Consider the following 16,167-nt stretch of genomic DNA (forward strand, 5'->3'; position numbering starts at 1 on the left):
ATGCCAGGCGTTTTGTAAAAAGTGTTTGTTGAGCTTGCAACTTGGCTACGAAAGTACAGACGACTCAGTGACGCTCTTTCTCTGAAAAGTTCTTGTATCTCTGTGTTTGGTCACATAGTGACGGTGGATATTATAGCAGCCACCTGCGCCACAAACTAAACACACGGCCTTGCCTTTGACTTCAATAAAGAAATATTTCGCTGTCCATGCCTTGTTAAAAATGCAGAATTCGGAATCAACTTTTCTTTTTTTACCGTGAGATGACATTTTGTGGGGATCGTGTATTCGGCTGCTAGCGTCACCTGTTGCTGTGCGTTAGCATTTACGTACGTGCATTCATAAACGGTGCGTCAAGCCCTTTCAAAATAAAAGACAGCTGTGTCGCATGCACACGAAAATACGGTGTTTTGTTTTGACTGGGGGGACGCGGGCCGGACAGGCATGCCCAACGGGCCATATCTGGCCCGCGGGCCTTAAAATGCCCAGGTCTGTTCTAGACCGTAAACTCTAAGTCAAAGTCCAGCCTGCTTATCAATTTCGCCCTTTGTGTGCCCTGAAACGCCCACTCTCTGTGGATGGTTAACCTGCGCCGAGCTTTCAGGTGACTATCCTCCTGTTGTGTGTATGATTGCCTTTGATTTTTGTACACATTTTGGTCTGTGTTTAAAGTCTGGTGTAAAATCTCAGGTGCTGTCTTTTGATGTGGTGAGGGAGACGGCTTTTCCAGTCTAAGAACCTGTTGTGTGGGTCTGGACAAGTGGGGCGTGGTGACAACAGGAGTGTTGCTTCATTATTTAGTCCCTTGTGTGGAGGCTTACTTTTACCTTCTCCACTTACAGTTTTTAAGTCTGAATACAGACAGGAAATCTGCCTGGATATGCAGTGCCTTGCTAAAGTAGTCATTCCAACTTGAACTAGACACTTTAATCTATTTTACTGGGATTTTATTAGACAAAAATAAAAGATACACAATTGTATTGTGTGGCAGAGTGTGGCATGCATTTATATTTAGCAACTCTGAGACAATACTTTGTAGAAACACCTCATAGTCGTCACAGCTGCAAACCTAGAAGACTGCTGTATTTATCAGGTGATCTTTGCAACATAGTTCAGACTCCCTGAGAGTGAACGTAGAGGTTTGGTGAACTGCAATTTTCGAGTCTTACCTCGGTTGGTTTTAGGTCGAGACTTTTTTGAAGGTTTAGTGTGGATGTACGGTATGTTAAAGTGGGTCACTCCAGTTTGAAGTGGTTTGAAAGTTTTAACCTTCTGAGATTGTTGTTTATTTGGTGGCTCTGACCATTTTCGCTGATGCTGCCACCACCATTGTCCTGCAGACAGATTCTCCCTCCTGAGCTGCACCAATGATACAATTGGGCCTCTTTGCTGCTTCTGTGATAATCTAGATTCTTTGATCTAGAGTGTGTTCTGTTTCCTAAGAGTGTATTCACACCAGTCTTGTTTAGTCCATGTTAATTAAACTGATTGGTATGCCTACAGAGTCCGTTGATATGGGGAGATGCGAATGGAGAATCGAATTCTGATGTGGACCAAAAAAGCGAATTATGGTCCACTTAAAAAACATAGGACTGTGTTCAGTTGAAGTGAACTCTGGTGCAGTTTGAATGCATTAAGCATGTTAAGCAGACCGGAGGCCGCTCCAAAAGCTGGAAGCGGACTATAACGCTGGGCATTCTGGGTAAATACAACCAAAACAAACGTGTGAGTCTAACGCTAGCGGGGCTCGTTGTGTTTTGCCAAAGACAAGAAAAATCATACAGCCGCTAAAATCTGATGCCACTCGATTTTTGTTTTTATTCTGTGAAGAAAGAAGTTGCTCTCTGTACCTTTTTCAGAGGTTTTTGTGTCGTTTTCTGCAGTGGTTCTTGGTTCAGCGCCACTTCAGATGTGGGGGGAGGCAGGTTTTCATGTTTGGCTCGTTTACACAATGCAACCGCACCAGCTGAAAATGTAACGGAGTCTACTGGACTATCAGGTGGAAACACCCTGATGTTCTTTATTACACCTGTTTAAAAACTGTGCATCATTTTCCTTTTTGTGACCCAATTGTATAGCCATAACATACATAAGTTTGTGATTGTAAAATGGAAAGAGTTATTTTTTTTTAACACTTTATTTAGTGGAATGTAATTTTCTGTAGGATTTGTTTGGTTGCCTAGACTGCAACACAGCAAACCTGAAACTTTGTTTCTGCACATGCAATTAAGTAATTTCTCGTTTACTTATTTTTTTCCCCCTTTGGTACAATCAGCTGATCAGTGAAGCATAGAAATGCCTTACATATTTCTGTGTACACCCCATAGTGATTGCTGCTGCGACCTGCTGGAACACAAATGGAGTAGATTGAGGACAAGTCTGGGCACGCTTAAAAATGTCCCCTCTTTTGAAATGAGGGAAGAAGGGAGTGGCCGCTGAAAGAGAAAATGGACACAACGTCCTTTCTTTAGATACTTCTTTTGTTGCTTGGAATGATTCCTGGCCGTTCTGTCTGTGGAGACTGAAGTTTTCCTAGCTGGTCGGGTGTTTTAAGCAGGGCTATCATTTGCTAGCGTGTAATGAATGGCTTGCAGGGCACACCAAGGGTGTGTCCCTCCTCTGACACACACTGAGGTTGGAGTTCTGCTATGCTTGCTCCTCCTTGCTGTCTGTTTCTCCTTTTTTGATTTACCTCCCTTGATCTACATTTCCACCAATCACACCTTCCGCCTGTTTTTACTTGAAAGTCGAGTGTGGTGGTTGCCTCTGCGTGTTGTGTATGTGATGGTAAACTCAGAGTGGAATCAAAGTGAGCAGATAAATGCAGCGGTGAAGAGAAACCTCTGCTCGGTTGCCTCCCTGGGAGCTCGCGGTAGATTTCTTGGAAACATTGACCACCGACTTGTTCGGCAGCCGTTGCGCAAACATTCTTGTCGACAAGCGATCACTCTCTGTTTGCAGATTAAACGTAGTAAATCATTATGGGCTTTAATTCAACACAAGCTGAAATGCTTGGCGAATTTTTAAAGTGATTTAAAAATAATGTCGTTCTGTAGAAAGATGGATTATGAGCCCACAGTGGGGAAATTCTGAGAAAGTATTATCTTCAGAATGTGTTAATTTTTAACTAGCCATTAAACGCTGCAGCTACTAATAACTTTACCAGTTCCCTGTTCAATGCTCCATTCAATAATCACATGGTTTTGCCGTGTTGATATGTTTTCGTTATTTCTTACCACCACTTACTGCAGCCCAGAACAACATGGTGCTAACCAGCTTCTACGCAAAGCAACAGTTGCATAATCTCAGTAGTGGTCAGAGGATTTAGTGGCTTCTGCTCAGATGTTGACGTTTTGATGGGTACAAATTGTATGTTTGTTAAAAATATTCAAAATTCTGATATAGTCCATAATTAAAACATGAATTATTTAAATGAAGACACTGTGTTTTTATGGGATCTAAGAATGTCTGTAATGTTCCTATATCTGCAACAGTGAAGTATTATAATATTGTCCATGTAAACATTAGTAACTTACGGACTTCCCCAGCACGGCTCTGTCCTCCTAAAACTTAACGTGAGGTCAGCAGGACGTTAAGTTTCACATATGAAATGGTGAAGGGGCCGAACGACCAGCACACCTTCTACCCAGGACTTCTCTGTTCAGTTAGTAAGGATTTAATATCTAAAATGTGCTAAACAATAAAGTTAAGACACATTAAACTCTTTAACTTTAAAAAATAATTAACCCAGACTGAAGCAAAAACAAGAAACCATTTAGATTTTTACTCTAAAAGCTGTTATCCACATAGGTGATTACATGGGATTTGTTTTAGTTTTATGTCACTAATTAATTTGCTGGTATTGGTTGTTGCTTTTACCCTCCCACCTCAAGAATTAGCTGAGCTATGTGACAGAGGTGACTAAACCACTTTCATTTTCTAGTCTTATCAACAAAGTATGGTACGTTCTACATGTTTGTTGACTGCTCATTAAAAGAGAGATTTTGGATCACTAAATGGTCTTATAATTTTTAAGATGAAGTAGGATTTTAGGTTTAAGGAGTCTGTGGGTTTTTTTTTCTTCTGCTAAATGTTTATCACCTATTTGTGCAAGAGTGTGTTGTTCTTATTTGCTGCTATGCCACTTACCTTTGGTTGGTTATTTAAATTTCCCTAGAGTGTATTTTGTGCTATTTACCCCCTAGAAATGCAGATGACATTAACAGACAGATTTGGCCAATAGCCATCAGTGAGAACGCTGCACACAAGTCAGACATTTACTGGTTGTTAGTCGGTTTTAGTTGGAAAGAAGCCAGAGAAACCAGCTAAACTGAAACCAAGAGGCAGAGCATGAGAGAGTTTTGAAGATAAAGAAGAACAGGTGATGAGTGGAAGTGACTGCTGCTCTGGGACACGCCTTTCATGTCTATTAGTGACATACAATTTCATAGCTATAGGCTGTGGTGTTACTTGAGGTGATGAGAAAAGTGATGTTAAAAGTTATTGCATAAATAAATCTCATTTCCACACAAATTCTGGAGAGTGATAAACACAAATATTGCTTTAAAACGAAAGTTTGTGCATTATCGATTGAAGTTCTTAGCAACACCAATTACTTTAAGTCGCATATCTGGACCTCTAAATGCTAATCAATGAATATAAAAAGTTTTATTATGAGACATAAACCGAACATAAATCTACCTGGGGAAAAATAGCTTGAAAGTAAATCATACTGTCAGTTTTATTTTAAGTAATTATAATCCGTTAACTTATTTTTGTTATTGTAGGAAGACTAATTGTTATGAGTTTTTGTTGTTGTTTTGTTTTTATAGAGATGACGCAGATGACGTACAGTTTATATTCCATCTTATCAATATTTTGAATATATTAAAATCATAATATATGCTGAGAAGATGCATTTTTTTTCCACAGCAAGACAACACACTAATTGGCACCCAACTTCAACACAATCAAAACATAACCATGACTGATGATAACTAATCTTATTTATAACGCTATGAGAGCATGATAATAATATCAGGGACAAAAAAAATATAGATATGTTTGCAGTTGGCCTTGTGGTTGAACATGTTTTCTTTAGTGTTATTTGTTCAGTTATATTCAGATTCCCTCCATGCGCCCAAGGCCACTCATTTCCTTTCCCACTAAGATAAATGAGCTTGTGTTGTCTACATGGGACAGTTGCCCTTGCAGAGGTTCCTGAAAAGCCTGCATGAAACCCTGAGTGTGACTTACGGTGGACATGTTTGAAACATCCACTTTCTTGGGCTCTGCCTTAATGGCCACACGTGGAGTAGTGTGGGCCAGGACCGGAGCTCCTGGTGGTTTCATGTCAGGATGGTAAAGGTGGGACTATCTGGATTTAGGCCAAGGTCAATGCACAAAGCACCACAGGGTGTTCACCAAATCTCTGTGCGACCATTCAGATGAAGGTGAGTCAGCAAAGCTCTTGTCCAGGCCACAACAGCATTTTAACTTCATTTCAGCTGTGAACAGCATGTGTGTTGGACTGCCTCAATGACAGAATGAATGAAGTAGAAGAGATGGTTTATTATAAACGAGAGGGCACAGTTATAGTCCGTTAAGCAAAAATGTTTTGGGGGGGACTAAATTTGCCATTAACTTCTTTGAGAAGTTAATGGCTGCACTGCCCCTTTAACAGAGAGGGTTGTGCTGCTAATGGCCCAATAATAGCCTAATGGCCAATTCCCAGGCTTTAAGTGACGGAAACCATTTCCAGCTTTCACAGCAAAGTGCATCTTTCCACAAGAACGTTAAGATTTGTTAGAAGCTGCTGGGATTGACCAACTCTCTATAGCAGAAAGGAAGGAACAGGAAATTAGGTTTACTTTCTTGATGTGTTTGTTCTGTCAGAAAGATGCAACAACTCTTAACTTTGATTAAAAAAAAATACTTGTCTCACAGATTCTCACTGTAGATTTGCATGGAATAAGAAAACCACATGATCCCTCTATTGTATAACATAAACTAATTGGTTTTATTGAAAACAAAAGCAACACGTCAGCCTACTGGTGTATAAATTACTAACTAGTTATATTAACGTCATAGCTAGACCTGTCACTATAAATAAAATGTATAATAAATGTATAATCCCAGAATTATACATTTTAAAAAGAAACAAATATTGCTATTAAAACCTTCTACAGGTGATATTTAAATGTTTTTTTTTTTTCTGTTATTTTCCGTAATAGAGTTGTCATAGTTTATTCGGGTCAAACATCCGAACTGTTACAGTGGAATATTTCCAGACCAAAACAGAGCAGATTCTGCCTCGGAACAGAAACGCATTCAGCTTCTTTTTATTTTTTTAAATGAAGTAAAACTTTCGGTAACAAGATGGAAAAGCAGGATGACCTTTTTCTAGGTATATTTACATTATTGTTGGGACTTTTTAAAGCTGCAACCTGCTGTAACCTGAGACAAACGCAAACCTGAATGGTATGAAAGCAATGTTTTCTCAGTTGTAAAAGGGAAACTTTGTAAAACCTGGTAAGGAAGACCGGTCCATGTTTACCCGTTCCCATTAGTAAGTTGCTTTTCTAGATCTCATCGGCAACACCTGACAGCCTTCTCAACATAAACATGCTTTTTGTTTTATTTTAGAGATAAGCTTAAGCCAACTTGTTTTCTTGTTTACATATTTCACCTGAGAAACAGTACAGGGTTCTACCCACTTTCTCTTTTCAGCTTTTGTGAAAGATGAATTATGGACAAGCACAGATGAAAGATAAATTATGGGGCCTCTTTTTTAAAATTTTTTTAGGACAGCTCCCAACAGCTGAGGCAGGATATGACATGCTAAATCTTACTCTGGAATGTATGACAATGGTACTCCGGGAGTGTTTTCTTGCAGCTCCAATGTGCCTTTGACCACAAGTGACTCTATTTTTTTTTTTTCTTTAATTATTTTTTCCTCCCACACAGACAGAAAAAACGTTTTACTAAACTTCACAAAAAAAGTTGCCAGTGCTCTGTTGGAGTATTTGAGAACAGTAACAAGCGTACAAATTTGCCACTTTATTCAAGTTTGTTCACCCAACCACACATCACTCACTTGTATACAGATGTGAACACACACTCAAACTGGCATACATCCACACTTTAATACTGGAGTCTTTTTTTTTTCATACAGACAGGCCCGTCTGTGCGGTCGGAGAGCAGATTGGAGATCCATGAGTCGATGAACTTTGAAGCAGAAAATGATTTTTGCCCTGGTTTGGAGATGAGCCATGCTCATGTCATTCCTTTATTAGACTCTGCTGAAGTAATCCTTTTCCAGATTCCTCTGTCCTCCTACGCCAGGATAAAAGTCTGTGAAAGACTGTGATGGTCTTACTTCGGGCTGGACTGGCCTCTGTAATTTAGGTTTATACCATCTATGGCATGTGTTTAGGTTGCGTTTTCTTTATTTAACAGTAGAAGAAAAAAAAACCCTTCTTTCTCTGCGTCTTTCCTAAGCAACCATGTCTTAATTTCTTTCCAAGCATTTTCTTTGTGGCTACATGTTAAATTGAGTGCATTTGACGTGATTGATTGCCTCCATTATTCACAGTAATATATCTCAGTAGGCTGTTTTTAAAATGGCGTATCGGGTCTCATTTGGTTTTATGGTATCGTGTCTCAAGCGGTCCATTTATGTTTGACTCAACTGTCTTCAGTCTGGTGTGTTCACACAATTTTTCAAAGTAGCTGAGAACAACCACCAGTTTTAGACGATGGCCATATAAGGAGTCTAACAAATCCGTTTGATACTGTGTTATCTTGGATCCTTGGTGGTTAATTGTTAACCAGAGTCATGGTTGTGTAATGTTTTTTTTTTTTAGGTACAGTCATGGCCGCTGAGAGGCATTTTTTTTAAAAAAGTCATTACAGACATAAAATACAATGTAGCTCTGTATTCATTCTCTGGACAAAGTTCAAACACAACTTTACACATTAAGCTTGGATTTTTTTTTTAGTGCTGGCTTTATTTTTGCTTTGAGAGACTCTGATGACATTTTCTCTGCGTACTAATCCTAACTATACCCTTTAACCTTGTTTTTAGTTTTAACACAAATTTTAGTGCAAAACTAGAAATGTTCCAAGAATTCAGCCAATTAGGAACAACTGTGCTACTTGAGATTTTTAAAAGGTTGACCAATAATTGGCTGAATGGAGACTAAAAATTTATTCCAGGTGATAATAACAGCAGTACTCTGTGGTGTGGACTCTTTCTGACGGAGGAGTACCTAAAATAAACTCTCTAACACTTTTACTGTAAGACTCGAGTAACTTTGTACCACTAACCTAAATGTCATATGTTTCCTTACAATAAAATATATCTTATTTAGAAATTGATATATAATCACAACTCTTTTTGTTTTGTCTTTTTGTTGCTTTGATGCATTGTCGCAGTCTTTAAAGTTTAGAAGCTCACAGCCCCTCTCTGCTCTCACATCTTTCTCCCCTTTTCACTTTCTTGCTATTTTGAAGCCAAAAGGTGCTAACAAGCCCCACAGGCTGCAGCTGAAAATTGCCGCTCTTCCTCCTGTTGCAAATCTCACTTTCTAATTTTAACCCTGCTTAGCTGTAGGTGAAGAAAGATTGAAATGTGACGATAATCTGTTTATGTCACTTCCTGTCTTGAATTGTTTTAGGTGGATTCTGTTAGCAATTTTTTCTGCTTTTTCTCTTTCCACTTTCATCACTTTTTCTCTGCTTTTTTTTCCAGCTTCCCGCTAATTAAGTATAAACTTTATTATCGCTTCTTTGCTGTTTAGATTCCCGGCTGCGCCCTGCGTCAGAGCCCTGCTTTTTATCTGTGTACGTTGGTGTTTTCTCTCTGTCCTCTGATAAATCCTGGTGTTGGACGCATCCTGTCCCTGTGCTGTGTGGTGACGGTCCTGTCCTGTCCTGTGCTCTGCTCTCAGTGTGTGAATGGAGCAGTGTGCGAGTACGGCCTCCCTGCTGGCCTCCGTGCGGGAGCAGGAGAGGCAGTTTGAGATGCTGAGCCGGGCTCTGGAGGAGGAGCGGAGGTCGTGTGCCGGCACCTTGCCCCGCCCCCTCCCCAACATGCAGGTAACGCCCTCTGACCCTTCTACCCTCAGTACCCTCATGCACCTATTCCATCTCAATCCTCCTCGGATTCTTCCTGTTGATCTGAACCGGTTCATCCAAAGTCATCTTCACGATCACCCTCATCTCATCTGTGCTGGACGGCAGCAGACCACAGCAGGAGCTAAAACACGCGACTCTTAGAATTCAGCTTAAAGAAAGTCAAGTAAATGCTTTTTAAAACTTAAGCCCCAGAGGGGTTTTCTGAAGTATGTGTTTAAAATAAAACACCCAAATCAAATTGATATTTTCTTAGAAATTACAAGCTCTATTTCAATGATCTTGATATCAAGAGACTCCATCAGAAGTGTAAGTGTCACAGGGACTGCTATAGTTTCAGAGAAAATGAGAATGGAACATAAGATAAAATTATTTGCATAAGGCCTGTCACAGTAACGTGCTGAACAATAAATTGTCACAGAAGTTACTGGAATAAATGACAATTAATTTTCACGCAATATATTGATGATTCATAATAATACAAGCTTACTCTCTCAAAAACTAAAGACTAATAAACTTTAATAATGTACAGAACGCTTAACATTGAAACTGGAAGATATTCTAAATATCCGAAATAAAACACAACACCCAAAAACAATAAAAAAAGTAAGACCACCAAAATATATGCTTTTGTTTTTGGCACTACCAGAGCTCCCTACACTGTATTTTTGATGAAGATTCCTGGTCACTGACGTCTGTCCCACAAGCTTTGGGCATAAATTCAAACGCCGTATTATTTCAGTTTACATCTGTAAGTTGCACAAAGACCTTCTCGTGATCGTTCCCCTCTAGCTGTCAGGCTTTGGAAATGCTGCGCTGCCCGATGGTTTTGTCCCGACTTGTCCATGAATGTTTGCATGCAAAACTACGTCTTGCTTTTATGTTTGGTTTGCCGTTCTGACTTTTTCTGATCTGGATTATTCTTGTTCTTCTGTCTTTACTTGCTGGAGGGTATCCCCTGTTGGGGTAAGGATGAAAATAAGATCCCGTCTTTTGATTTCTTAAAGTAGTTTTGCTTCTCAGTCACGGGGCGAGTCGGTTACTTGGCTCTGAACCCAAACTTAAAACGCTCAATAATTCTTTCACTTTCTCAGAGAAACCCATTAGTGTATCGGAACAGCTTAGCACACTTCCTCATCATCAGGGAACCATTGCTGCTTTAGTCAATAACCATCCACCTCAGCTTGCTGCGCTTGCATGTTGCCGCACCTTAGTCTGACAATGTCTCAGGTCATTTCAAGGCTGTTCTGAGTCATAAGGTGCTGTTGTAAATGCAGGATGTTAAATAGTGAGTGTGTGCAGATCAGGAAGGTTGCTTGTGTTACTGCTGTGTGTTGTGTGTGTTAACATTGCCTTAAGGCAATGTTAACACACACATGCTTTTGCTACTCTCAAGGCAATGCTAACATGATATCAGTCTTTACTGATAGGTATCCACATGTCTCCATCTGCCCAGCTGCTTCTCTATCTGTCTGTGGCTTAATCTGAGCTGAACATTTTTGTGTCCAGTGGCTTAATCAGATGTGTGTGTATGTGTGGTGAAGGCTTTATTGCCATCAGTTTCCAGCCAACAGTGTCTTATTTCTGTTTTGTAACTTTAAATCACAAAGAATCTCATTTTAAATGGGTACTCAGCAGGATCAGAGGTCTGTGTATAACTAAAAAATCATCAATCATGCCAGCTGTTCTTTCTTTCATTACTGACAAATTCTCCATTTGTCATCTATTCATACCACCATCACAGCTCATTCATTTAGTTTTACTATCATAATGCAACAATGGCCTGCAAAAATATTCATACCTCCTTGAAGTTTCTCATATTTTGTCTATTTACAATGTTAACATTTAGAATTTTTTTTAACCCTTTTAATTTAATTTGCTTTTTTTTTTTAAAGCAATTTAAGTATAAGAGATGGCTTAAAGCCACAAATGTTATGTTTGGAAAAAATAACTTTTTAAAAATGACTTCTTTGGAAAATTTGTTTTCATTTTATAAAAAAAAACATTTTTTTTTTAAATAAATGAAGCAAACATCAAGTTTTAGCAAAAGTGAAATGTATTAATTTTCCTGGAATTTTTCTATTAATGTAAATTATGTAAAAATAATAAAAGTCATAGTTCCAACTCATCAACAAAAGCATATATAGTATATTCTAAAAAAAATATTACAGGTACTTTTTGTTCTGTTTTGGAAATTGAATGCAGTTATTCCATGAAAAACTGCTATAACTTTTATTTTTTAATATATCTATATCTTCCATGCCTGTTTTTAAGAGCCATTGTGGAATATCAAAGAGCCACAGGTTGGAGACTTCTGTGCTAGAGGCTTTATTGGTCAAGGCAGACTTTGCCTTCGATCTGTATAATGACTCTAGACTTTCTGTTCTACAGTGGAATGCTTCAGATCAAAACATATTCATGTGATAGAATGGCTTAGTCAAAGCCCAAACCAAAGTCCTAGTTAGATTCTGTGCAAAACTTAAAAAATGGATGTTCAGGCACAAAAAGCTGGTAGAGGCATACCTTCAAAGACTGTCTTTCAGTTGTAACTGCATTGAAAGGCGATCCTATAAACCATTTCCTCCCGATGGCTGGATAATGATGGTCAGTTTTCACATTTTCATTTGTAAAAAAGCTGCCAAACCCATAAAGCTTCCTACCATTTAAAAATATGCCACACTGTTTGTTGTCGTTGGAAATCCCAATAAAATAGATGTGGTTGTAAAGTAACCGAGTGTGAAAAAGTTCAAGGAGGATGGATTCTTATGCAAAAACCGTATCAAGGTAAAAATGTTTTACCTTCTTAAATATAGAAACCAAAGTTGTATCATCATGACTGTAAGTATATATTTCTTAAAACCATTTGTTTTGGTTCTGGTATGTTGATTGCGTGTCTGTAATGCATGATGGGAGAAAAAGGTCTCATAAAATTCCTTTTTTTCTTGCTACACAGATGTGGCTGAAATTAAAAAGTAGTCACTGCGTTCTCTTTGTTCTGGATGAATAAAGGCATCTGCTCAGTAGTTAGTGGCGTGACACAAATGCTGTGTTTGCCTAGAAATGCATATTTAAATCCAATTTCTTGTTGGTGCTGTGTGGGATTCTCTCATGAACATGGTTTTGTTTCTTGTCTGTTAACAGAACGGCCGCATTCCTTGTGATGCAGACCTAGAAAGGCTGACGCTGAACGAGGGTTACATCAACGGGACGCATCATGTAAGACTCAGACCTCTGATGCCTGAAGCTGCAGCTTTTCTGTCAATGGATAACTATATACGCTTTAGCAACATAGAGGTTATAATACGCTTTCTACAATATCAGTGGCTAATACTGATTTTAATAAACCAAACTCTGGACAAATGGAGTTCAAGATGGAGACTGCATTTAATGCTCTAACCCTCATGACTGGAACTGGTTTGAGAGTAAATATTTTATTGATCATCACACAATAAATCGAGCTAGCTATGTTATTATGTTATTATATCAAATCGGCCCTTTGGACTTGAGACATTGGGACTGAAATTGAGCATTATGTGCATGTAGTTCAGGATGGAGCCTGGTCAGCTGGTGCAGGAGACTTTCACAATGGAGGAGCCTCAGGAAGTGACCCCGGTAATCTCCGTGGAGATGGATGACGATGGGACTACAAGGCGCACAGAAACCACGGTGAGGAGAATATCAAATGACAGTGCCGTGTTTTATAATCAAAGAGTCCAGAACATTATTGAAAAGTTAATTTATCCCAGTATCTCATTTGAAGAACATCATATAAATGCAGTTCACATAGACTGATGCTTTCAAGGATTTATTTCTATTAACTCTGAGGATTTCTTTTTTACTTTCAGCTAATTAAAACAACATTTAAGATTGCATTATTACATCAGACTTATAAAACAATTTGAATAGAGATGTTTAATACCTGCTTAAAGATTGTTTTCAAATTCACTTTTAATCTGACAAAAAGAGCCTTGTTGGGAAGCATATTTTAATTTTTGGTGTATCTGTGTGCCATTTTGTGTCTATTGCAATTAAATGTTGACAGGGATTTTATGTTGTTTTGAAATGTTTGAGAATGTTTTCTCCAGCATGATTTTCAGAAGTTTCTGATTAAAGTAGCGTATGAAAACACAAACAGAACTGACCAAACCTCTCACGACAGCTACACGATGTCTTTTTCATGTTGCAACTAGTCTATGGGATTTGTAATATATTAACACAACATAGTTCTTAGTTGTGATCTGGGATTGAGAGAAAATTAGGTTTATTAAAATTTTGCTTTTGCATTCATGCTTTTTTACTGTGATATCTGTAAATAAAACCCAGTCAATCAGCTTCCTTTAAAAATGAAATAAAAACAGGCCAATCCTTGACAAAATGTCAAAAAGTGTAAAGAACACAGCTCCTGTTTTAGGGCTGGGTGTGTTAACAAAAAGCACGGTAATACACTCGCTCCCTTTATTCCCTTTTTAGGTAAAGAAAGTAGTAAAGACCACCACTACTCGCACAGTCATCCCCTCTGTGTCGGACACTCTGTCTGTGGATGGAGGCGGTTCTCTTGTCGGGGGTTACGCCTCACCCATGGTCTACAGGCAGGGCCCGGGCGGCGCCGTGCCCATGGAGTACCCCACCCACACCGTGCCCCGCAATTATCACTATGGCCCTGCGGGGGGCTACGACGACTACCGTGGAGGACCTCCGTCTGAGCCATACTCCAGCCTTAGCAGGGGTGCTCGGATGGACGATCGCTACAGGTAACAGGAGTTTCCTGAAATCTGAACTCCTCTTGTCAGATTTTAGTGAAGTGGTCGCTGCATTTTGAGCTTGTTGCGTTCAGACGGTTAAATGAATTCATTTCAACTCGGTTTTTCCTCCACTCTATTCTCTATCAGACCAATCCACCCAGACGGCTACAGAACCCTGGATCCAAGCTACCGAGCTCCCAGCAGGAACCAGTTGGACCCATATGCTGCCCAACCACAAGTGTGTTCAACAGTCACTGGATCATTAGCTTCAGGGCTTGTTTTAACTGAATATTGCTCTGGCATGCTGATCTTGCAGGTTTCTCCTGCTAATTTAATGTTGACGATTTGCTTGCCAGCTGCAGTGTGTCAAAATGTACTGGAATAACTGGTCTGCAGCAACTATAATGCGTTATTTCCCGTCTGTCTTTTCGCAGGTCGGGCGAATGGGAAGTGCAATGGAGCTGTCGGCCATTCCCCGGTTTGTCGCAGATCCGTACGGTCTGGAGGATGACCAGCGCAGCATCGGCTACGACGAGCCAGACTACGGCATGGGACACCCAATGCACTACAACACCATGCCCCTCAACCACGCCTTCCTGCATGGCCCTCCGCCACGCAGGACTGGGTGAGTGTGGTAGTACAGTTTCGCAAAAATCTTTTTTTTTTCTTCTCTGTCACAACTTAGACAAGCTTGTTCTTCCTCTGCAGGAGTTATGAAGGCGCTTTAGATGGTGTAGGAGAGGTTTACTATTATGGTGCCGGGGCACCTCTGGCTAAGGGTGAGAGGGGCAGCGTGGCTTCACTGGACACTCTGAGTATGAGGAAAGGCCCACCTGCTAGTGGATGGCGTCAGCCGGAGCTGCCAGAGGTCATCGCCATGCTGAACTACAGACTGGACCCAGTCAGGAGCAATGCAGCTGCGTACCTGCAGCATCTCACCTTTAAGAACGACAAAGTAAGACTTTTTCTTTAATCATGAAGATGACCTTCTCCATGTGGTGCCCTTTTTATCCACTTGAGCACCTGACCTTAAAAACATTTGTGCACACTATTGAACCTGGTGAAATATAAGGAAGCACGCTATAACACAAGCACATGAATAAGATCAACCTCCTTGATTTGCAGGTGAAGTCTGATGTCCGCCGAATGAAAGGCATTCCTGCCCTTGTGTCCATGCTTGACAACCCTAACAGAGAGGTCAGAATTACTCAACAACTGGTTTTCTGTCTGTTTCATAAGTTATTTATGCCTGAGCTAAGTGGAGCCAAATAAATGCCTAACAGGATTGAGCTTTTACTGCACTGCTTTTACTCTTTAAACTGAGTGCAATAAAATGTCTTAGACTGTGTGTTGACATGGTCGAGATGGAAACCTTCTGTGTTTGTACAGAATGAATTAAAGCTATAAATTTGAATTATTTGGGGACACATGGTCTTAATATGATTTTGGGCTTAATCTATATGAATGTCTTTTTTTTGTTGATTACTTTCATATAGATGACAATGTTGCAACATTTTTACTTTTTTTTCTGCAGAATGCAACGTAATAAATCTCAACATATTGTACAATTTGTGTCTGAAACAAGTTTTAATAATCTTCAAATCAGATATTTGTTGGAAAATTCATGTATTGGTCCAAATCAGAGGCACACTGGTTGGGATTAAAGGTAGTACATAACACTACATTTCTGTGCATCTAGAGTGAGAGAGAAGTGTGTTATGCACTATGTGCAGCATAACTCTGGGTTACAACATTCTGGTTCCTTTACCTGCGTTTAATCGTTTGTTTACGGAGTAATCACTAGTGTCTCATGAAGGTGTCCCTGGCTCTGTGTTACAGGTTCACTTTGCAGCGTGCGGAGCACTAAAGAACATTTCTTTTGGCAAAGATGCAGACAATAAAATTGCCATCAAGAACTGCGATGGAGTTCCAGCGCTGATCCGACTGCTGAGAAAGACGCGCGATCAGGACCTCACAGAGAACATCACAGGTTTGACATATTTTATTAAAAAAAGACAGGCTTCACATGGTCTGGACATCCAGACTGTACTGTAATTTCTTTAATCATTTATTTTTAAAGCTGCTTTTCTTTAAAAATAAACGATTGAATGAAGTTGAAAGAGACAATATTTCCTCCACTAATCTGGCAGCCAACTGGATCTCTTTCTGTTCGAAATTTGCATTTCTTTTGGTAGTTTTATTGTACATGCAGGTTATGTCATGTATTTCAAGCCCATTAAATCCAACACTGTTCTTTTCTCCACTTCCTTGCTACATTAAAAGTCTTCCTTCT

The 16,167-nt window shown here is 39.6% G+C and overlaps 1 protein-coding gene across 11 annotated transcripts in view; it reads left to right on the forward strand.

The window, feature by feature from the left end:
- The window catches only part of ctnnd1 (catenin (cadherin-associated protein), delta 1), a 32,475-nt gene that overhangs the window by 2,071 nt on the left and 14,237 nt on the right, over nucleotides 1-16,167 (forward strand). For 6 of the 11 annotated variants that reach the window (XM_044115117.1, XM_044115124.1, XM_044115121.1 and 3 more), the window contains exons 2-10: nucleotides 8,949-9,096; nucleotides 12,274-12,348; nucleotides 12,676-12,798; nucleotides 13,603-13,883; nucleotides 14,022-14,112; nucleotides 14,309-14,499; nucleotides 14,583-14,829; nucleotides 15,000-15,071; nucleotides 15,714-15,864. In XM_044115117.1, coding sequence (XP_043971052.1) covers nucleotides 8,956-9,096; nucleotides 12,274-12,348; nucleotides 12,676-12,798; nucleotides 13,603-13,883; nucleotides 14,022-14,112; nucleotides 14,309-14,499; nucleotides 14,583-14,829; nucleotides 15,000-15,071; nucleotides 15,714-15,864 — 1,372 coding nt within the window. In that variant the 5' untranslated portion in view covers nucleotides 8,949-8,955. Of the gene's footprint in view, nucleotides 1-543; nucleotides 602-8,330; nucleotides 8,842-8,948; nucleotides 9,097-9,122; nucleotides 10,099-12,273; nucleotides 12,349-12,675; nucleotides 12,799-13,602; nucleotides 13,884-14,021; nucleotides 14,113-14,308; nucleotides 14,500-14,582; nucleotides 14,830-14,999; nucleotides 15,072-15,713; nucleotides 15,865-16,167 lie in introns of those variants that run through there. The other 5 variants (XM_044115127.1, XM_044115126.1, XM_044115118.1 and 2 more) reach the window with 4 other exon arrangements.

The sequence above is a fragment of the Gambusia affinis genome, linkage group LG04 (assembly GCF_019740435.1).
Source record: "Gambusia affinis linkage group LG04, SWU_Gaff_1.0, whole genome shotgun sequence".
Lineage (NCBI taxonomy): Eukaryota > Metazoa > Chordata > Actinopteri > Cyprinodontiformes > Poeciliidae > Gambusia > Gambusia affinis.